Source organism: Lampris incognitus, chromosome 3 (assembly GCF_029633865.1).
Source record: "Lampris incognitus isolate fLamInc1 chromosome 3, fLamInc1.hap2, whole genome shotgun sequence".
Classification (NCBI taxonomy): domain Eukaryota; kingdom Metazoa; phylum Chordata; class Actinopteri; order Lampriformes; family Lampridae; genus Lampris; species Lampris incognitus.
Window position 1 is genome coordinate 58429823 of NC_079213.1, and position 19819 is coordinate 58449641.

The window sequence follows — 19819 nt, forward strand, 5'->3', positions numbered from 1 at the left end:
ATTATTCTGATCCCCACCAGTCACACTCTGATCCCCACCATTTTTACTCTGATCCACACCAGTCTTACTCTGATCCCCATCAGTCTTACTCTGATACCCACCACTTTTATTCTTCTGATCCCCACCAGTCATACTCTGATCCCCACCAGTTTTACTCTGATCCCCACCAGTCTTACTCTAATCCCCACCAGTTTTACTCTAATCCCCACCAGTTTTATTCTTCTGATCCGCACCAGTCATACTCTGATCCCCACCAGACTTACTCTGATCCCCACCAGTTTTGTTCTTCTGATCCCCACCAGTTTTATTCTTCTGATCCCTTCCAGTCTTACACTGATCCCCACCAGTCTTAAATCTGATCCCCATCAGTCTTACTCTGATCCCCACCAGTCTTACTCTGATCCCCACCAGTTTTACTCTAATCCCCACCAGTTTTATTCTTCTGATCCCCACCAGTCTTACTCTGATCCCCACCAGTTTTACTCTAATCCCCACCAGTTTTACTCTTATCCCCACCAATCTTACTCTGATCCCCACCAGTTTTATTCTGATCCCCACCAGTTTTACTCTGATCCCCACCAGTCTTACTCTAATCCCCACCAGTTTTACTCTAATCCCCACCAGTTTTATTCTTCTGAACCCCACCAGTCATACTCTGATCCCCACCAGTTTTACTCTGATCCCCACCAGTTTTACTCTGATCCCCACCAGTCTCACTCTGATCCCCACCAGTTTTTATTCTTCTGATTCCCACAAGTCTTACTCTGATCCCCACCAGTTTTACTCTGATCCCCACCAGTTATACTCTGACCCCCTGCCAGTCTTACTCTGATCCCCACCAGTTTTACTCTGATCTCCACCAGTTTTATTCTGACCCCCACCAGTCATACTCTGATCCCCACCAGTCTTACTCTGATCTCCGCCAGTCTTACTCTTATCCCCACTAGTCTTACACTGATCCCCACCAGACAGACCCACCAGTCTTACTCTGATCCCCACCAGTTTTATTCTGATCCCCACCAGACTTACTCTGATCCCCACCAGTATTATTCCTCTGATCCCCACCAGTTTTTATTCTTCTGATTCCCACAAGTCTTACTCTGATCCCCACCAGTTTTACTCTGATCCCCACCAGTTATACTCTGACCCCCTGCCAGTCTTACTCTGATCCCCACCAGTTTTACTCTGATCTCCACCAGTTTTATTCTGACCCCCACCAGTCATACTCTGATCCCCACCAGTCTTACTCTGATCTCCGCCAGTCTTACTCTTATCCCCACTAGTCTTACACTGATCCCCACCAGACTTACTCTGATCCCCACCAGTTTTATTCTTCTGATCCCCACCAGTCTTACTCTAATCCCCACCAGTTTTACTCTAATCCCCACCAGTTTTATTCTTCTGATCCGCACCAGTCATACTCTGATCCCCACCAGACTTACTCTGATCCCCACCAGTTTTGTTCTTCTGATCCCCACCAGTTTTATTCTTCTGATCCCTTCCAGTCTTACACTGATCCCCACCAGTCTTAAATCTGATCCCCATCAGTCTTACTCTGATCCCCACCAGTCTTACTCTGATCCCCACCAGTTTTACTCTAATCCCCACCAGTTTTATTCTTCTGATCCCCACCAGTCTTACTCTGATCCCCACCAGTTTTACTCTAATCCCCACCAGTTTTACTCTTATCCCCACCAATCTTACTCTGATCCCCACCAGTTTTATTCTGATCCCCACCAGTTTTACTCTGATCCCCACCAGTCTTACTCTAATCCCCACCAGTTTTACTCTAATACCCACCAGTTTTATTCTTCTGATCCCCACCAGTCATACTCTCATCCCCACCAGTTTTACTCTGATCCCCACCAGTTTTACTCTGATCCCCACCAGTCTCACTCTGATCCCCACCAGTTTTTATTCTTCTGATTCCCACAAGTCTTACTCTGATCCCCACCAGTTTTACTCTGATCCCCACCAGTTATACTCTGACCCCCTGCCAGTCTTACTCTGATCCCCACCAGTTTTACTCTGATCTCCACCAGTTTTATTCTGACCCCCACCAGTCATACTCTGATCCCCACCAGTCTTACTCTGATCTCCGCCAGTCTTACTCTTATCCCCACCAGTCTTACACTGATCCCCACCAGACTTACTCTGATCCCCACCAGTTTTATTCTTCTGATCCCCACCAGTCATACTCTGATCCCCACCAGACTTACTCTGATCCCCACCAGTTTTGTTCTTCTGATCCCCACCAGTTTTATTCTTCTGATCCCTTCCAGTCTTACACTGATCCCCACCAGTCTTAAATCTGATCCCCATCAGTCTTACTCTGATCCCCACCAGTCTTACTCTGATCCCCACCAGTTTTACTCTAATCCCCACCAGTTTTATTCTTCTGATCCCCACCAGTCTTACTCTGATCCCCACCAGTTTTACTCTAATCCCCACCAGTTTTACTCTTATCCCCACCAATCTTACTCTGATCCCCACCAGTTTTATTCTGATCCCCACCAGTTTTACTCTGATCCCCACCAGTCTTACTCTAATCCCCACCAGTTTTACTCTAATACCCACCAGTTTTATTCTTCTGATCCCCACCAGTCATACTCTCATCCCCACCAGTTTTACTCTGATCCCCACCAGTTTTACTCTGATCCCCACCAGTCTCACTCTGATCCCCACCAGTTTTTATTCTTCTGATTCCCACAAGTCTTACTCTGATCCCCACAGTTTTACTCTGATCCCCACCAGTTATACTCTGACCCCCTGCCAGTCTTACTCTGATCCCCACCAGTTTTACTCTGATCTCCACCAGTTTTATTCTGACCCCCACCAGTCATACTCTGATCCCCACCAGTCTTACTCTGATCTCCGCCAGTCTTACTCTTATCCCCACCAGTCTTACACTGATCCCCACCAGACTTACTCTGATCCCCACCAGTTTTATTCTTCTGATACCCACCAGTCTTACACTGATCCCCACCAGTCTTAAATCTGATCCCCATCAGTCTTACTCTGATCCCCACCAGTTTTACTCTAATACCCACCAGTTTTATTCTTCTGATCCCCACCAGTCATACTCTCATCCCCACCAGTTTTACTCTGATCCCCACCAGTCTCACTCTGATCCCCACCAGTTTTTATTCTTCTGATTCCCACAAGTCTTACTCTGATCCCCACCAGTCTCACTCTGATCCCCACCAGTTTTTATTCTTCTGATTCCCACAAGTCTTACTCTGATCCCCACCAGTTTTACTCTGATCCCCACCAGTTATACTCTGACCCCCTGCCAGTCTTACTCTGATCCCCACCAGTTTTACTCTGATCTCCACCAGTTTTATTCTGACCCCCACCAGTCATACTCTGATCCCCACCAGTCTTACTCTGATCTCCGCCAGTCTTACTCTTATCCCCACCAGTCTTACACTGATCCCCACCAGACTTACTCTGATCCCCACCAGTTTTATTCTTCTGATCCCCACCAGTCATACTCTGATCCCCACCAGACTTACTCTGATCCCCACCAGTTTTGTTCTTCTGATCCCCACCAGTTTTATTCTTCTGATCCCTTCCAGTCTTACACTGATCCCCACCAGTCTTAAATCTGATCCCCATCAGTCTTACTCTGATCCCCACCAGTCTTACTCTGATCCCCACCAGTTTTACTCTAATCCCCACCAGTTTTATTCTTCTGATCCCCACCAGTCTTACTCTGATCCCCACCAGTTTTACTCTAATCCCCACCAGTTTTACTCTTATCCCCACCAATCTTACTCTGATCCCCACCAGTTTTATTCTGATCCCCACCAGTCTTACTCTGACCCCCTGCCAGTCTTAGTCTGATCCCCACCAGTTTTACTCTGATCTCCACCAGTTTTATTCTGACCCCCACCAGTCATACTCTGATCCCCGCCAGTCTTACTCTTATCCCCACCAGTCTTACACTGATCCCCACCAGACTTACTCTGATCCCCACCAGTTTTATTCTTCTGATCCCCACCAGTCTTACACTGATCCCCACCAGTCTTAAATCTGATCCCCATCAGTCTTACTCTGATCCCCACCAGTCTTACTCTGATCCCCACCAGTCTTAACTCTGATCCCCACCAGTCTTACTCTGATCCCCACCAGTGTTACTCTGATCCCCACCAGTTTTATTCTTCTGATCCCCACCAGTTTTATTCTTCTGATCCCCACCAGTCTTAACAAAGCAACATTTCAAATTCATCACGAGTCAGTGAGGTAATGGGACACAGGAAGTGCAAAACATAATTATAAAAATGTGTAAAACCATAAACATCACTGAGGACAATTAGTCAAACTAATTAGGAATTACTGCCATCAGCTAAAGAAATGAAAACAAAACAATAATGTAGACAAAATAAAAGATCATATGTCCCCTGGCATAGACAGAACCATTGTTGTCCCGTGTCACATGTCCAGAAAGTCAGTGGGGGTTCGAGCCACTGTGCTAACATTGAGGTTAAGTCCTCAAGACCCGTGGATGTGAGTCATGTACAGTGCATCCGGAAAGTATTCACACCCCTCCACTTTCTCTACATTTTGTTATGTTACAGCCTTATTCCAAAATGGATTAAATTCCTTTTTTTCTCATCAATCTACAGACAATACCCCATAATGACAAAGTGAAAAACGTTTTGTAGAAATTTTTGCAAATTTATTGAAAATAAAAAACTGAAATATTGCATGTACATAAGTATTCCCACCCTTTGCTATGACACTCAAAATTGAGCTCAGGTTCATCCTGTTTCCACTGATCATCTTTGAGATGTTTCTATATCTTGACTGGAGTCCACCCGTCGTAAAGTCAATTGATTGGACTTGATTTGGAAAGGCACACACCTGTCTATACAAGGTCCCACTGTTGACAGTGCATGTCAGAGCAGAAACCAAGCCATGAAGTCAAAGGAATTGTCTGTGGACCTCCGAGACAGGATTATATTGAGGCACAGATCTGGGGAAAGGTACAAAAAAAATTTCTACAGCTTTGAAGGTCCCGAAGAGCACAGTGGTCTCCATCATTCGTAAATGGAAGAAGTTTGGATCGACCAGGACTATTCCCAGAGCTGGCCGCCTGGCCAAACTCAGCAATCGGGGGAGAAGGGCCTTTGTCAGGGACGTGACCAAGAACCCGATGGTCACTCTGACAGAGCTCCAGCGTTCCTCTGTGGAGATGGGAGAACCTTCCAGAAGGACAACCATCTCTACAGCACTCCACCAATCAGGCCTTTATGGTAGAGTGGCCAGACGAAAGCCTCTGCTCAGTAAAAGGCACATGACAGCCCGCTTGGAGTTTGCCAGAAAGCACCTAAAGGACTCTCAGACCATGAGCAACAAGATTCTCTGGTCTGATGAAACCAAGATTGAACTCTTTGGCCTGAATGCCAAACGTCACGTCTGGAGGAAACCAGGCACCTCTCATCACCTTGCTAATACCATCCCTACAGTGAAGCATGGTGGTGGCAGCATCATGCTGTGGGGATGTTCTTCAGTGGCAGGAACTGGGAGACTGGTCAGGATCGAGGGAAAGATGAATGGAGCAAAGTACAGAGAGATCCTTGATGAAAACCTGCTCCAGAGCGCTCAGGACCTCAGACTGGGGCGAAGGGTTACCTTTTAACACGACAACGACCCTAAGCACACAGCCAAGACAACAAAGGAGTGGCTTCGGCACAAGTCTGTGAATGTTCTTGAGTGGCCCAGCCAGAGCCCAGACTTGAACCCCATTGAACATCTCTGGAGAGACCTGAAAATAGATGTGCAGTGATGCTCCCCATCTAACCGTACAGAGCTCAAGAGGATCTGCAGAGAAGAATGGGAGAAATACCCCAAATATAGGTGTGCCATGCTTGTAACCTCATACCCAACAAGACTTGAGGCTGTAATCGCTGCCAAGGGTGCCTAAACCAAGTACTGAGTAAAGGGTGTGAATACTTACATACATGCAATATTTCAGTTTTTTATTTTTAATAAATTTGAAAAAAATTCTACAAAACCTTTTTCGCTTTGTCATTATGGGGTATTGTGTGTGGATCGATGAGGAAAAAAAGGAATTTAATCCATGGTGGAATAAGGCTGTAACATAGCAAAATGTGGGGAAAGTGAAGGGGTGTGAATACTTTATGGATGCACTGTATGTTGCCCATTTTGTATATTTTTCAACTTGGTTGAAGAGCCTAAAAGTGAGAGCCCCATGTGCTGCCGCTATGCCTAGCCCAGCAAACCACATGCTTGCTGGTGATAGGGTCTTAGCCTTGCTGTCCTTGACTACAAGTTTCCTTCTTGGCATGAGGGATGTGTGAACCCAGTACACCTGACGTGCAGGGAGGGCTTTAAGGGGGTCACCCAGAACAAACAAGCTGGGAGAGAATGGGATATCTGATTTAAGGATTAGTTTGATGTTCTCATGGAGGGCTGACCAGAGTGTCTGCACAACGGGACAGGACCACAATGGATTAGAGCGCTATCATGCCCCCACACCTCCAACAGTCTGGATTTCCCTTAGTTTGACCTTGAATAACCTTGATGGAAACCCCAGTAAACCCCATTTGTAATCTTAATGTGTACCACTCTCATTCTGACCTCCCTAGACATTTTCTTAGACTCCTTTAAAATATGACTTCATTCCCCCTCTGTGAATGATCGATGAAGCTCATCCACTCAGACCGATTCCAGACTGGAGATGTTACTGTCAGTCAGAGTTCTTTAACAACAGGGAATAGTATGTAGACGTCTTGTAGCTCTCCCAAAATATAGGCTAATTATATTTGATAGAATGACTGAGTTTGGAGGTATGGATGAGGAGGAACCAAAGGCTTGAATCGCCATAGCTGCCCCCTCCCTCTGGAAATCTCCCCAAACACATCAGAGACCGCACCCATGTTCATAATCAAAACTCACTTCTTCAGAATTGCTTTTAATAGGGCATCCGGTCGGTGTGGCGGTGTATTCAATTGCCTACCAACATGGGGACCTCCGGTTTGAATCCCCGTGTTACCTCCAGCTTGGCTGGACGTCCCTACAGACACAATTGGCAGTGTCTGCGGATGTGGGTATGTGTCCTGGTCGTTACACTAGCGCCTCCTCTGGTCAGTCGGGGCCCCTGTTCGGGGGGGGGGGGACTGGGGGAAATAGTGTGATCCTCCCACGTGCTACGTCCCCCTGGTGAAATTCCCTATCAGGTGAAAAGAAGCGGCTGCGACTCCACATGTATCGGAGGAGACATGTGGTAGTCTGCAGCCCTCCCCAGATCAGCAGAGGGGGTGGAGAAGTGACCGGAATGGCTCGGAAGAGTGGGGTAAGTGGCTGGATACAATTCGGGAGAAAAAAAGGTGGGGGCGGGGGTTAAAAAAATAGAGGGGCTTTCAATGGTAGGATTGGGTTTCAGTCAAAACCATAAGTCGTTAAGTGAGGAGTGAGATCATGAAGGCCACATTGAAATATGGAGAAACTGGAGCAGAAATTCAGCAGCATGAATTTTAAAAAATCTTATCAAACGTAAAAGAACTCACAGTCAGTGATACAAGAATCATGTTTTCCACCACAACCCAGCCAACCTCCTTTGTTGAGAAACTGAACAATATTAATGACTGTTTTAGTAGTCTTGATGTTTCTGGGGAGTGCCAGATCCAACTCACCAGGAACCTATTATTGCAGAAGATGTCCACCGATAATTGAGCCAGTTTAAACCGGGCAAGACGTCGGGGGTAATATGACATCTAGGCAAAGGTGCTTAGAGACTGCACCATGGCACTCTCTCCAGTCCTTCACTCCCTCTATTGGGAATCCTACAGGACTGCCTCAGTACCCACATCCGGGAAAACATCAACCATCATACCCCCAAGAAACCACATCCCTCCGAACTGAACCACCTGTGGCCAGTTGCACTCACATCCCTAATCATGAAATGCCTGGAAAAGCTAGTGTTGAATTTCATCCTTCCAACCATCAGACCACAGCTGGGCCCATACCAGTTCGCCTCTAAGGCCTGACAGGGGATTGAGGATGCTGTGGCAAGCCTCCTTCACTCCCTCCTCCAACACCTCGAGTCACCAGGCAACTGTAGCAGAATCTTCTTTAATTACTTCAGCTCCCTCTTCAATACCATTCAGAATTATCAGATGACCAGGAGACACCAGTGGCTTGATCTCTCTCCTCTCCTCATCCACTGGGTACACAGCTTCCTCAGCAACAGACCACAAACAGTCAGAGTGGGCTCTGTAACATCATCACCAACACTGGAGCCCCACTAGGCTGCGTGCTGAGCCCTTTCCTGAATATCTCTACTCTCTACAATGACTACATTAGCCCTCACCCATCACCACCTATACTTAAAATACTCAGATGACACTGCCATACTCACACTCCTCAGTGATAACAACTGTGTGGCAGCCTTTCAGCACTCCATTTCCCACTTCACACAATGGTGCACAGACAACTATCTACAACTGAGCTGTTCATTACCAACCCGGATTCTAACATTTCAGTCCACAGGTACCTTGGACTCGCTCTGGATAGTACACTGTTTCAACCAACACACCACTGATATCCATAAATGCTGCCAGCAAAGACTCTGTCATTTGTAAACTCAAGACACGTTCTGTCGAACCTCACCTTCTCTTGTTACTGTACAAAAGTATACTGCTCCCCCTGTTTCTTCACCATTTTAACAGTCACCAATAGGAGTGATGCAGCTCATCCGCATGTTGCACAGTGCACCCAAAATCATTGGCCTTCCTACTCCCATCCTCAATAGCAAAGCCATGATATGCAGAGCACTAGCCATAACTCAACATCCCACTCACCCCCTTAACTCATTCTTCACACTGCCTCCATTTGGTAGCAGGTACAGGTCCTTCACCTGGAGACGGGGCAGCTTTAAAAGGGTTTTTTTCCCCCCTCTGCCATTGAAGTTCTAAACCTACTGAACCTCTAAACTCTTGTGTTAATGTATTTTCTCCCTGTTCCCTGTGTATATTGTTTGCTATGTGTATCTGTAGATGTATTCACCGTATATGAGGCTCTGTACAAATAGTCAAAACAAAAATCTCCTGTTGTAGGACAATAAAGTATCTGTCCAAACCAGCCAGGGAAGCCGGCGGGTCAGCGTTCAGCTCCTTGCCAGTGTCCTCAAGGAAGCCGAACTGGCTTTTTTTTGTCACTGTGGCATGTGACAATGACAGTCAACTGGGACTCCATTGATGGGCTAGCTTTGTGAATTTCCTCCAGCATGCTATTGTACTCCACTGACATTTGTTTGAGGAGGCTGTAGACCTGTCTGTGTCATGCTTGGAGTCGGTGTCTGTGGCTTTCGCTTTAGGCAAAGTTGGTGATACCTTAGCTTTCTCAGCATCCATGTAATGAGGTTCTGGGGAAAATGAGGGAGTATTCCTTGAAGTGGTTCCTTTCCCTGCATTGTTCCTGTATTTTTACATCTTGGTTGATTTAACTTGATGTTGGAACTCAAATTGTTTAAGTAATGTCCCTCTGAGATAGTTTTCTCAAAATATTTCAGCTACAGTGGTCAGAGCTGATATCCAGGCAGCCATTCTTGAACTGCAACACAAACAGTAATCTTAAAAATGAACATGTGGATATAGTTGTTTTACATGGAGCTTCTCTGAAGATGTTCACTGCCTCATTCCAGAAGTTTAGCTACCCATGAAGATCTGGAAGTCAAGTCTCCAAATCAGATGAATTGAGAGAATCCAGTTTAGGTGATTAGGGCAACTGGTCAGGGTGCACGCGTACCTGGCACAGCCCACAGGAGGAAGACCTTGGAACAGACCCTTGATATGCTGGCAGGACCTTCATCATGATAATTGATGTTATAGATGGCTATAGCCATGTAGCATAGTGCTAAATCATCAATTCTTTCTGAAAATGAAAACGTAACAAAATGAATGAATGAAAATGTTTCTTTTTTTCTTTCTTGTTTGCAGGCCTGTCTCGGAGTTCCCACCCTTCTTCATCACTCCACTTTCCCGCCTCTTCTTACTTCCCCCATGGAGCAATCCGTTACTCTCCCCACCTTTCCCAAGACCCTCTTAAAGATCTGGTGTCACTGGCTTGTGACCCCACCAATCAGTCCCCCAGCTCAGTGAGTACAACCACTCCGCAGGCTGGTTCTGAGAGCACTACCAGAACCGACGCCTAGCTCCTGCTGTTAGTGTGCTGTATAACTGCAGTAGACCTCTTGCTGTGTCTCGTCAACAATGCCACGCATGCATACATACTGGTAGCATTCACATAACATGTCTTGTGAGACTGACAGCACCATACTGCTGTGCTAGCTCACAACACAACATGTAATGAGTAATCAGGACAGTCGGATTTTATAGGTTCTCGCCACAAATCAAAGAAAATTATTCAATAACACTGCAAAAAGGATTTATTTTAAAGGATTTATTGTACTGGACCCCCTCTCTTTTCATTTCTGTCAATAGATGTATGCTGAGGGGGGCGTCTGGGTGGCGTGGCAATCTATCCCATTGCCTACCAGCAGGGGGATTGCCGGTTCGAATCCCCGTGTTACCTCAGGCTTGGTCGGGCGTCCCTACAGACACAATTGGCCATGTCTGCGGGTGGGAAGCCCGATGTGGGTATGTGTCCTGATCGCTACACTAGCGCCTCCTCTGGTCGGTTGGGGCACCTGTTCAGAGGGGAGGGGGAACTTGGGGGAATAGTGTGATCCTCCCACGTGCTACGTCCCCCTGGTGAAACTCCTCACTGTCAGGTGAAAAGAAGTGGCTGTTGACTCCACATGTATCGGAGGAGGCATGTGGTAGTCTGCAGCCCTCTCTGGATCGGCAGAGGGGGTGGAGCAGCGACCGGGATGGCTCGGAAGAGTGGGGTAATTGGCCGGATACAATTGGGGAGAAAATTGGACCAAAATCCCCCCAAAAAATAAATAAATAAAATAAATATGATGCGGCCAAACAGTTGATCTTACAGTGGCCAGCGAAGAAAGGAGATGTGTATAGAAAGATAAACTACAGGTACATACGGTGGTTGATTTAGAGAGGAGATGATGAGGGGATGGTTGGGATAGCTGTGGCAGGGGCTGGGTGGAGAGGTGGATAGGTGGGGGGTAACAGAAGTCTTGCACCACACATGTAATGTATACCCATTCATGTCCATAAATTTGAGATTTTCTTACACCAAGTGTGTTGAGAGCATCTTCAAGACCTCAGACAGAAGTGTTTCTGATCTTACCGCAATCTTAGTTTTGTGATGGGACTCTTCCTTTTTTATATTATTGTAGTATTTTTTCCACGTTCTATATTTGTATTTTGAAAGAGCCCATGAATTGAATAAAAACATTTCAAAGTAGCATTTTCTTTTAATGTATTTTTTTAAAATTTCTTATCTAGTTTGCTGTGTGAAGATTTACACAGTCTTCTGGCACACAATTAAAAACAATCAATTACAGTTTATACTTTCCAAATAATTTACTGAACATTTGAATGGAAAAATTAATTACCCTTCCTTTGATAAATGCAATTCCATTCCCCAACACAAGTGAATAGTGAGGGCCTTTACAACATGTGCAACAGTGGCGAACCGTGGCCCTGGACTCTGGGCCTTCAGTACCACTGACCACATGTGGCAATAAATAACTGATAAATAATCAAACGTAGAAATAAAAGTAATAGCCAGAGCCCTGTCACATGGAAGTTCAGCATATTAAAGGGTTTTGGGTTTTTTTTTGCCCTTACTGGCTTCACAACATGCACATGATTGCAAACAAGATTCAAGTTTTATTTGTCACATACACACAAGTACAAGTCCCGAGTGCAGTGAAATGAAGAAGAAAAAAAAAGGTACATGCTCCGAAATGAAATGTGCAAACAACAAAGTACAACAGGTGCACACACATTCCAATTTGCAATATACAATTTACAATTTACAATCAACAGCTTAAGAACTCTCTGTAAAAAGAAAACAGACAGCACAATATATACAGTAATATAACATATGCACCTACATTGCTCCGGGAACCGCCACATCCGGGGCGTGAACCCAGATCTCCCGCACCACGGGCAACAATGTTAACCACTCAACTAAAAGGTTGGACCCAAAGCACTTAAAAAATAGAAATCTGAAGTATGTGTACTGAAATATGAAGTATGTATGTACATAATATGAGTAATGTGTAGTTGGTTACCTTACTGTGTGTGTGTGTGTGTGTGTGTGCATGCGTGCATGCTTGAGCATGAGGGGGGCAGTATGGGTCAGCGAGGGGACCCCGGTAAGGTCAGAGTTCACAGTTCTGATGGCCTGAGGAAAGAAACTCCGTCTCAGTCTCTCTGTATTTGCACCATGACTGTGGAGGCGCTTTCCTGACCACAGCAGATGGAACAGTCCATTGTTGAGGTGGTGAGGGTCCTTCATAATCCTGTAGGCTCTGGTTCGGCACTTCTTGGTGTATAAGTCCTGCAGGGTGGGGAGTGAGTTACCAATAATGCACTCAGCCGAACGCACTACCCTATGCAGAGCCTTCCTATCCTGGGCAGAGCTGTTTCCAAACCAGGCAGAGATGCATCCTATCAGAATGCTCTCCACTGCCCCAGAGTAGAAGGACTGGAGGATCTTCCGGGAGACTTTGAATTTCCTCAGCTGCCTGAGGTGATAGAGGTGCTGCCTTGCCTTGCTCACCAGAGTGTCTGTGTGTGAGTGCTATGTGAGATCCTCTGTAAGGTGGACTCCCAGGTATTTATACCTGCTCACCCTCTCCACAGTAGTCCCATTAATCCTCAATGGTGAGTATGTCCTCTGTTGTTGTTGTGCCCTCCTAAAGTGTACAATCATCTCCTTAGTTTTGGAGATATTCAAGAGGAGGCTGTTGTCCTGGCACCAGAGTGATAGAGCAGCAACTTCCTCCCGGTAGGCTTTCTAGTCGTCATCGGAGATCTGACCCACCACAACTTTGTTGTCCGCAAACTTGATGATGGAGTTGGAGCTGAACCTGGCCACACAGTCGTGTGTGTACAAGGAGTACAGTAGGGGGCTGAGGACGCAGTCCTGGGGGGAACCTGTATTCAGAGAAAGGGAGCTGGAGGTGTGACTACCCACCCTGACCACCTGGGGCCTGGTGGTTAGGAAGTCCAAGATCCAGGCACACAGGGGGGTGTTCAGTCCCAGTTCACTCAGCTTGCCAGCCAGCCTGGTGGGAACTATGGTATTGAAAGCTGAACTATAGTCAATGAACAGCAGTCTCATGTAGCCTCCCTTCCGGCTGTCAAGAACAACCATATAATCCAGCTTCTAGTATACCCCTCTGGTCAATCGTTTACAAACACACTAAACATAATTTACAGATGCCTCATTAGAACAGCAGACGTCAGCAAAAGTTGCATAATTTCAAGATAGAATAAAACTAGAGAAAACCAGCCGATTATTGAAAGAAAGAAAAAAGGCCGCATTCTCACCAAATTAAGATCACTTGAAAACAAAATCCATCCTGCGATTCTTTTTAACAAAGTTTGCCATTGCTGGGTCGTACAGCTTGTTGTTTGACTTCGGCTCCATAAGAAGTTCTTTCTCAACCGAGATTAAAGCCCAGGCTGACAGACGAGCCTGTCCAGTGCTGCTTCTTGTATACGTTTTTATTCTTTTCAGTGCTGAGAATGTTCTCTCCACGGAAGCTGCGGACACAGGGATGGTGAAGACCAGGCAAGTGAGAAGGTGGAGTTGGGGCATACTTTTGATCAGTCCCTTTTGTTGGAGAAAGTGGAGGAGATCAGAAGGGCTCCTTCCTTCGAAGTCAGACAGCGTACATTACACATAGCTCAGTCTTCAGAAGGGATATGTCGAAGTGGCATCCATAACTTCCCTCCATAACTTCCCTCCAGCTCTCCCTGCAGAGAGCCGTGTTGGGGAAGCTCTGCCTATGTGCAGTAAACTGTTGTGGGTCTAGTAGTGCAAGAAACAAGAGTCTCTCGTGGTCTTTGAGCCTGTCCCTCACCTGTGTGTGCAGGTTGTCCATTATTCCACTGTGTAGTTGTTGGTAATGAGTGCACACATCATACTGCACTACAGCCTGCCGCCTTCTGGGTACCCCAGTCTCACCAACTGTTTCCTCATAGATGGCATGGAAGCTCACCTTCTCCCTCTCAGTGGTGTCACAAAAGTCATTAATCCTCTTCAGACAAAACTGCATGTGCAACACTTTAGTCTGTAGAATGTCAAACAGTACATCTGAATGTGCAAAGATGGAGTTGAGGGTAGCCAGAAGGAAACGGAACTCGAAGCTGGACATAAGGTTGACATTGTGGTGGACACTAGGGGCTATGCCTCTCACCCAGCAGGACTGTGAGCTGGGGGCGTGGTTTAGGTTCCCGGGCTCGTCGGTGCAGGGTTGTTCCTGCTGCAGTTGGTTTTTGGAGTTGAGGAATAAACATCAAACTCGCCTTTGTCTGCTGTGTTTTTCCTCATCCTGCCACATTGGTGACCCCGAATTGAACATGTTTGGAGCAGAAGATGAGTGTGAATCCACTTCGGCCACGCCGCCCCAACTCTCACAGCCGGCCGTTCTCGCCGCGGCTGTGAAGCTCCCAGAGTTCTGGCAGAGCGACCCGGCTTCGTGGTTCCAGCATGTCGAGGCGCTGTTCCACCTGCGTGGAATCTCCGCGGACGACTCCAGATACTATTTGGTCGTCGCTGCGCTGGACCAGCAGTCCACACGCCGGGCCATGCAGCTGTTGCGCGCCCCTCCGCAACACGATAAATACGTCGCCCTCAAACATCTTCTGCTCCGGAGGTACAGCCTATCTGCCGCAGAGAGGGCAGATAGAATCCTTTCCTTATCCGGTTTGGGCGACAGGACGGCTGTGGATCTCATGGACAATATGCTGTCGCTGCTAGGCTCGGACGAAGGTGGATTCCTTTTCCCGCACGTTTTCCTGCGCCAGCTTCCGTCTCCTGTGCGCGCGGCTTTGGCTAACTCCCCATGTCTGGCCGCTGGTGACTGCCGAGGTTTGGCTGAGGAGGCCGATCGGGTCCTGCTGGCTACCAGACGGTTCTCTGTGCAGAGTGTGGCATCGGGGCCTCTGCAGCCGGCGTCGGAGGACGCGGACCCGGCAGTGGTGGCTGGAGTGACTGCCCGGAGACGGCGCGGGAGAAGCCTCTGTTTCTTCAACCATTGGTGCTGCGTCCCTCCGTGCACGTTTGAGGCGCCGGGAAACTCCCGGGCCAGTGCTCAGTAGCAGCTGTGGGCGCTGGCGGACGTGATGAGCTGCTCTTCATTAAGGACACGATGTCAGGAAGACGGTTTCTGGTGGACTCAGGCTCGCAAAAGAGCCTACTCCCTCCTGCTAAGACAGACAGGTCGGCCGAAGGCGGCGGCCCACATTTAAGTGCAGCTAACGGTTCGTCCATTGCGACGTTTGGCACAAGGTTGGCGACTGTTTGCTTCCACGGGCGCCATTTTGAGTGGGACTTTGTAGTCGCCGCCATTACTGTTCCTATTATCGGCGCGGATTTTCTGTGTGCTAATGGTCTGCTGGTTGATGTTGCAAACCGCCGTTTAATTGATGCTGTGTCTTTCGCCACTTTTCCGTGCGAGACAGGGGGAGCCGGGCCGTTAACACACGCGAACTTTTTAGCATTAGGGGATGTTTTTCAGTGTTTGCTGGCGGATTTTCCATCGGTGACTACACCTGCCTTTTCCACCGCGGTTACTAAACACGGGGTAGAACATTTCATTCCCACTCTGGGACCGCCAGTTTTTGCGCGCGGGCGGCGCCTCGACGCGGTAAAATTGGCTATAGCTAAGGAGGAGTTCGCCATCATGGAGCGTCTGGGTATAGTGAGGCGTTCCAACAGCCCGTGGGCCTCGCCGCTTCACATGGTGCCCAAGGCGGATGGGTCGTGGTGGCCTTGTGGCGATTTTCGCCGCCTGAACAACGTCACCGCCAATGACCGCTATCCCATCCCACACATACAGGACTTTTCCATACGCCTGGCAGGTACCACTATCTTCTCTAAGGTGGACCTGGTGTGCGGCTATCATCAGGTTCCCGTGCGCGCAGAGGACGTGCCCAAGACCGCAGTGATCACCCCGTTTGGGCTTTTTGAGTTCATGCGCATGCCATTTGGCTTGAAGGGGGCAGCGCAAACCTTTCAGAGGCTGATGGACTCAGTGTTGCGTGACCTTGCTTTCGTGTTCGTTTATCTTGACGACATATTAGTGGCCAGTCCGTCAGCTGAAGAGCACCTGGCGCACCTGAAACAGGTTTTCCGTCGTCTGGACGAACACGGCCTGATAGTCAACCCGGGCAAGTGTCAGTTTGGACTGCCGGTGATTGACTTCTTGGGTCACCGCATTTCGCCGCAAGGCGTGGTCCCGTTGCCTTCTAAGGTGCAAGCGGTGGCGGAATTTCCCCGCCCAGTCTCTGTTAAGGCATTGCAGGAATTCTTAGGCATGGTGAATTTCTATAACCGTTTCCTCCCTCGCGCTGCCCACCTCCTTCAGCCACTTTATGACGCCCTGCGGCTTAAGAAGGCTAACGACCCTGTCGACTGGACTCCCGAACGGGTCCAGGCCTTGGACGGAGCGAAGTGCGTCCATAGCTTTAACAACCGATGCGTCTGACGTAGCCGTGGGGGCTGTGGTTGAACAGCGCGTGGCGAATGTGTGGCAGCCACTCACATTTTTTAGCCGCAAACTGCGAGACAGCGAGCGCAAGTACAGCGTTTTTGACCGGGAGTTGCTGGCACTGCACCTTGCAACCCGTCATTTCCGCTTCCTGCTGGAGGGTCGCCCATTCACGGCTTATGTGGATCATAAACCGCTGACTTTCGCCATGTCCAAGGTGACTGAGCCGTGGTCTGCTCGTCAGCAGCGCCACCTAGCGGCCATCTCCGAGTTCACAACGGACATTCAGCATGTGGCCGGGAAGTCCAACCCTGTTGCTGATTGTCTGTCGCGTGTGCTTGTGTGTCCTGTGCACCTCGGTGTGGATTTCTCCGCTATAGCTGCCAACCAGCCCAGCGACCCGGACGTCCTTGCCCTTAGGTCAATGCGTACCGGCCTCAAGCTAGAGGACGCTGTGATGCAGGAAGGAAGTCCTGCCCTCCTCTGCGATGTCTCCACCGGCCGTCCCCGCCCCATTATTCCAGTGGCCTGGCGCCGTCGAGTTTTCGAATCGATTCACTCCCTCTCGCACCCTGGAGTTCGGGCGTCGGTGAAGTTGGTCGGTTCCAAGTTCGTCTGGCCTGGCCTCTGCAAGGACGTCAATGGGTGGGCGGCTGCATGTGTGGCGTGCCAGTGCGCTAAGGTCCACCAGCACACTAAGTCGCCCCTCAAACCGTTTCCGATCCTGGCCAGATGTTTCGACCACGTGCATGTGGACCTGGTGGGCCCTCTACCTTCTTCACAGGGTTTTACGCACCTGCTCACAATGGTAGATCGGACCACCAGGTGGCCAGAGGCTGTCCCTCTGTCCTCCACAACATCCTCGGATGTTGCACGCGCGTTTCTTTCCTCCTGGGTCGCCCGTTTCGGCACTCCGTCAGATATCACCTCAGAGAGGGGCCCCCAGTTCGTGTCAGAGCTCTGGTCGGCACTTGCGCGATCCTTGGGTGTGCAGGTACACCGCACTACCGCGTACCACCCTCAGGCTAACGGCTTGTGTGAACGTTTTCACCGGTCGCTCAAGGCAGCGCTGCGCTCCCGGATGGTAACTGAGTGGACCGTTTACCTTGGGTTATGCTAGGGTTGCGTTCGGCTCCTAAGGAGGACCTCGACGCTTCGCCCGCTGAGCTGGTGCTCGGTCAGCCGCTCCGCGTCCCTGGGGAATTTTTGCCTGGGAGTTCCGCTCCTCGACCCCGTCCGGCCGTTTATCCTTTTTTGTCCGACAGCACTCGGGTTCCAGGCCCCGTTCACCACTGTTTTCCGCGGTCGTTCGTGCCTGCGGAGCTCATGTCGGCTCGTATTGTTTTTGTACGGCATGATGCTCACCGCTCGCCCCTCCAACCCCATACGATGGCCCATTTCGGGTTCTTGAGACGGGTCCTAAGGGTTTTGTGCTGGATATGGGTGGGCGTAGGGAGCGTGTCACGCTTGATAGGCTTAAACCGGCGCACAGGGTGGCAGACGAAGTTGTGTTTCCGGCCCAGGTTCCCCGTCGGGGTCGCCCTCCTTCCAAAACCCCGGCAGTGTCTTCACGGGTTCAGCATTCTGCTTCTCAGCCGGCATTGGACTGTGTTTCACCCACTGTTTCGGCTGAGGGACGGCGCAGCCGTTATGGCAGGCTGCTTAAGCCTCCAGTGAGAAACTGGTTTTCTTTCCAGGAGTCCCTTCTGGGTGTTCGGGGGGAGGCTGTGTGGCGGACACTAGCAGCTATGCCTCTCACCCAGCAGGGCTGTGGGTTGGGGCGTGGTTTACGTTCCCGGGCTCTCTGGTGCAAGGTTGTTCCTGTTTCAGTTTGGTTTTGGAGCTAAGGAATAAAGTTCAAACTCGCTTTCGTCTCCTGTGTTTTTCCTCATCCTGCCACACTATTAGGGTTATTGCCAGCACTATACGTCATGAACTCCCTCCTAACATTGACACCTACTATCCCCTATTACCCCAAGCTTCCCTAAATCATGCTCATTATTGTGCCACTAGAGGGCAATGTAAGCTTGTGAACGATCCCTACGTATGGCTAATTTGACTGCTACCGCCCCAATCAGCATCCATCTTTGTCATTTCTGTTATGCGAGCTCAACTTGTCTATAATTGGATGAAATGTGCTGGAGGTAGGGAGTGAATAACTTGCAAACTGTCAGCTCAGTCTCACATACATTTGCTTAATAATCCATTGTGGTTACAGGACTTTAAGCCAGTTTGACGAGTGAAGTCATCTTTAATGTATATACTTTGCCTGTTCATCTTTGTTGTGAATCATGGCATATGTTCATGTTTCAATACTTCAAATTATTCTATCTATGTTCACAGTGCTCTCTCAAAGATAGGTGTTCCCTTGAGAATGGTTCATTTATATGTGGGTGACAGCACTGTCAAGTTTTCCCCATCAGCAGAGGGGCCAATTTTGACCCCTCTCTTTTATGTTATTCTTACTTTATTCAGACACAAAGGTAGGTCCATGTTAAAGACAACAACAAAGAAATACAACACAAGACAAGAACACAAAAATATAGCTAAAAACAGCAGCTCACAAGTCCACAATGATTAAAAGCTATACAGACATTTGTTCCAATGTTTCCAGAAACAAGAGGAGTACCTGGTGTCACTTTGTATAGGCTCCGTTAACAGCATTATAATCAGATTCTTAGAATCAATTAATCGACACATAAATTTGTACATGAAATTCCTCAACACAGTATAAAAAGTGAGAACATTACTAGTCACAAACATATGACTTGCACTTGTCCATCTTGGAAGCTTGAGCAAGATTCCAAATGCATCGTTATATGCTACCTGCAGCTTTTTCATTTTTGCTTTACTATAAGTGCACCATAAGTGGGCAGTATAGAGTGGAGTACAGTAGGCCCTAAAAAGAGCAGTTTTAGCCTCATCTGTACACATATGAAATTTGCGTTCCAGCATATTGGCTTGTGCATACAGTTTGCAACACTGGCGCTGCACGTCATCATCATCACATAGATCATTCCTAATGATGTGACCCAGATATCTCATTTATTGTCATTCTTGTTTTATTTTCGTTTGTTTTATCGCCAATTTTTTACTCATAAATATACTATATGCTAACAGCCTGAGATTTCTTATCTCTTTTTCTCTGGATTAGTCCATTATCTCTGGTATGAGTCGTAACATTTAACCCCTTCCGTA

General features: G+C 48.3%; 1 protein-coding gene across 10 annotated transcripts in view; it reads left to right on the forward strand.

Annotated features, from left to right (window-relative positions):
- nfic (nuclear factor I/C) overlaps window positions 1-19819 on the forward strand; it is a 408020-nt gene that overhangs the window by 284087 nt on the left and 104114 nt on the right. For all 10 annotated transcript variants that reach the window (XM_056275685.1, XM_056275684.1, XM_056275690.1 and 7 more), the window contains one exon: window positions 9966-10123. In XM_056275685.1, the coding sequence (XP_056131660.1) occupies window positions 9966-10123 (158 nt within the window). The remainder of the gene's footprint in view (window positions 1-9965; window positions 10124-19819) is intronic.